This window comes from Canis lupus, chromosome 28, assembly GCF_003254725.2.
Source record: "Canis lupus dingo isolate Sandy chromosome 28, ASM325472v2, whole genome shotgun sequence".
NCBI lineage: Eukaryota > Metazoa > Chordata > Mammalia > Carnivora > Canidae > Canis > Canis lupus.
The window spans coordinates 41,258,608-41,262,029 of record NC_064270.1 but is presented as its reverse complement, the minus strand read 5'-3'; the positions used below and the strand labels follow the sequence as shown (position 1 = coordinate 41,262,029).

The window sequence follows — 3,422 nt, the reverse complement described above, 5'->3', positions numbered from 1 at the left end:
CCACTTGTCATTTGTAGGCTCATCCAGGGGAAGTTTCTTTCCGTCTATTTTCCCACAACCAATGTGACTAAGAAATATAAACTTTCCTGCAACTGTGCCAATTTCTGAAGTCGTCACAGAACCAGCCGGGACCGGGACTCCGGGCAGGGTCGCCCACCGAGAGCTGGATGCTGCCACCCAGGCCTCAGAAGCCTGCCCTGCCCAGGCCTGGACACATCACCCCCAGAACCAGCAACACGCGTCTCTGGAAAACCCTTTGGCTCTGCTCTCTTCTTGTGTGGCCGCCCTCGACTGGGAAGCTCCTGGCGGCCCCCAGGACTGCGTGAATCGCTTCAGACCCTGCTCTTCTGGCCCCGACTGTACCCCCAGCCTGGACCTCATGCCGCTCCCTCTTGGTGACTTAGGTCCCACCTGACTGCAGAGGTATCTGCCCTGCCCCGTGGCCCCCTGCCTTCCCCTGGCATCATTCCCCGTCCCCCTGTCCAGAGCCAGGGCTCCGTGAGGCTCCGATGTTCCTGAGGAGGAATCTCATGTCTGGGGCAGGTCATCAAGGGATGTGAAGGGATGTGGGGGGGAGTCAGGCAGAGGAAGTGCGACAGGACACTTAGAGGTGCAGGGGAGAGAAGTAGGCGCGATACAGACACTCTCTGGCCTGATGGGACATGGTGACACTTGAAGGCCCCCTGGAGACATTGGATATCATCTCTGAGGGCTCCAGCAGGGACATGGCAAGGTCAGACCATCACTGTGGGAGGACAGTGTGCCATGTTGAGGTGTGAGAGGGTTGTCCTTAGTGTAGTGGTGGGAGGATGGAGAGAAGTGGTGGAGGATGGAGGGAGGAGGTGGAGGATGGAGGTACGAGGTGGAGGATGTGGGGAAGAGGCAGAGGATGGAGGGAGGTGGTGGAGGATGAGGGAGGAGGTGGAGGATGGAAGGAGGAGGTGGAGGATGAGGGTGGAGGTGGAGAATAGAGGGAGTAGGTGGAGGATGAGGCAGGAGGTGGAGGATGGAGGGAGGAGGTGGATGTTGGAGAGAGGAGGCAGAGGGTGAGGGAGGAGATGGAGGATGAGGGAGGAGGTGGAGGATGAGGGAGGAGGTAGAGGATGGAGGGAGGAGGCGGAGGATGGAGGCAGGAGGTAGAGGATGAGGGAGAAGGTGGAGGATGGAGGGAGGAGGAGGAGGAAGAGGCAGTAGGTGGAGGATGAGGCAGGAGGTGGGGGATGGAGGCAGGAGGTGGGGGATGGAGGCAGGAGGTGGGGGATGGAGCACTCCTGCCCCTTCCTGAGAGGAGCTTGGTGGCTGTGCTGCCCAAGCAGACCGGACGCTGGCCGTCGTTCATGGGGGGGGGGGTACCCCGAGGGGCCCCGGCGCGGACCGCGGACCGTGAGCTGCGCCCTGTCTTGCAGCCTCAGAGCCGGGAGCCGAGGCCAGTCTGCGCCATGAGCAACCGGACGCTGCTGACGGAGTTCATCCTGCAGGGCTTCTCCGACGCGCCGCGGCTGCGCGGCCCCTTCTTCGCGCTCTTCCTCTGCCTCTTCGCGGCGGCGCTGGGCGGGAATCTCCTCATCGTGGCGGCCATCGCCTCCAGCCCGCGGCTCCACACGCCCATGTACTTCTTCCTGGTCAACCTGTCTGTGCTGGACGTCACCTGCGCGTGCACCGTGGTGCCCAAGCTGCTGGACATCCTGCTGGCAGAGAGGAGGAGCATCTCCTACGGGGGCTGCATGGCCCAGATGTACTTCCTGTCGTGGTCGGTGGCGGGGGAGGTGCTGCTCTTCACGGCCATGGCCTACGACCGCTACGTGGCCATCTGCCGGCCGCTGCGCTACGGCTCCCTCATGAGCCCCAGGGTGTGCGCGGCGCTGGCCGGCGCCGTGTGGGGCATCAGCGTGCTGGGCGCCGGGGTCAACACCTGCCTGATGACGCGGCTCAGCTTCTGCGGGCCCAACGTGATCGATCACTTCTTCTGCGAGATCCCCCCCGTGCTGGTGCTCTCCTGCTCCTCCACGCTCGTGAACGACATCATGGCCGTGATGGCCGACATCTTCTTCGCCATGCTGAACTTCCTGCTCACCGTGGTGTCCTACGGCTTCATCATCTCCACCATCCTGAAGATCCGCACAGCCGAGGGGAAGCAGCGAGCCTTCTCCACCTGCTCCTCCCACCTCACCGCCGTCACCTTGTACTACTCCACCATCATCTACACCTACCTGAGCCCTGGCTCCAGCTACTCCCCAGGGATGGGCAAGGTCATGGCCGTACTGTACTCCACTGTGAGCCCCACCCTGAACCCTCTCATCTACTCCCTCAAGAACAAGGAGGTCAAGGCAGCCCTCAGGAAAGTCTTGACGCTCGTGGTCAAAAGCCTGTAAACGGGCGGGCTCTCGGACCAGCGACCCCGAGACATGCACCCCACCCGCTATAAACACCCTCTCTCTGCGCGAGTTGACTCGGACCCCCTCGAGACGGCTTTGCCGGGAAAACACTCCCCTGTGAGTTGCCTACGGCACCTCGGGGAGCGGTGGCTTCGGCCGCTTGTTACTGACGGGCTGCAGCTCCCGGAATTTGACCCATGTTAGTCTACATGGGGCGCGCGGCTCCTTCGCAGATCCCTGGGCTGCACCCCGACTCGGAGTCCCGCCCGCGTCTTATTGACCATCATGACTCGGGAGCTGACTCAGCCCCGTCACCCATGCCCCCGGGAGGCTCCCCAAGGTTCTGCTCAGGCCACCGGATCTTGGCCTCAAATTGCAGAGGACGCAACTCCTACGACGGCTGATTTCGTTGTGTCGACCCGACTGGGTTCTGGGACACGGGACAGCTGCCCAGACATCACCTTGGGCTGTGTCTGTGAGCGTGTCTCTGAGAGACATGAGCCTCTGAATGGGCGTGAAGATCACAGACCATCCTGACGCACGGGGGGGACATCACCAGGACCCTGGAGGCCAGGACGGGACAAAAAAGAGAAGGAAGGTGTACTTGCTTCTTCAGCTTCCAGACTCAGAATCATGCTTGCAAACAGCCCCTGATTTGCAGGCCTCTGGATGTGGCCGAATCACGCCATCAGCTGCTCCAGGTCTGCAGGTGGCAGACGGTGGCCATTGGGGCTTCTCGTCTTCCACGAACACTCGAGTCAATCCCAATAATAAACCTCCCAATGTAGACGAGCTAGGGGTGGTGGAAGGGGAGGTGGGCGGGGGGTGGGGGTGACAGGCACTGAGGGGGGTACTTGATGGGATGAGCACTGGGTGTTATGCTATATGTTGGCAAATTGAACACCAATAAAAAATAAATTTATTAAAAAAAAATAAATACACCTCCCAATGTACCTCAGTGTGTATATGCACGCACTCACCGTACGGTCGGTCGGCACACAGGCAGGCAATCACACGTGTATTGTCTATACGCGTGCTACAGGGGTG

The 3,422-nt window shown here is 60.9% G+C and overlaps 1 protein-coding gene across 1 annotated transcript; it reads left to right on the top strand.

Moving 5' to 3' along the window:
- Positions 1 to 1,389: 1,389 nt before the first annotated feature.
- LOC112672616 (olfactory receptor 13A1-like) lies at positions 1,390 to 3,168 on the top strand. The gene has a single exon (XM_035707927.2). The coding sequence runs from the start codon at positions 1,440 to 1,442 to the stop codon at positions 2,370 to 2,372; it is 933 nt and encodes a 310-aa protein (XP_035563820.1). The 5' UTR covers positions 1,390 to 1,439; the 3' UTR covers positions 2,373 to 3,168.
- The last annotated feature ends 254 nt before the right edge of the window (positions 3,169 to 3,422 follow it).

Bases quoted from the DNA above. Each gene is read 5' to 3' on its own strand.
- LOC112672616 (XM_035707927.2), top strand. From the start codon at position 1,440: ATGAGCAACCGGACGCTGCTGACGGAGTTCATCCTGCAGGGCTTCTCC.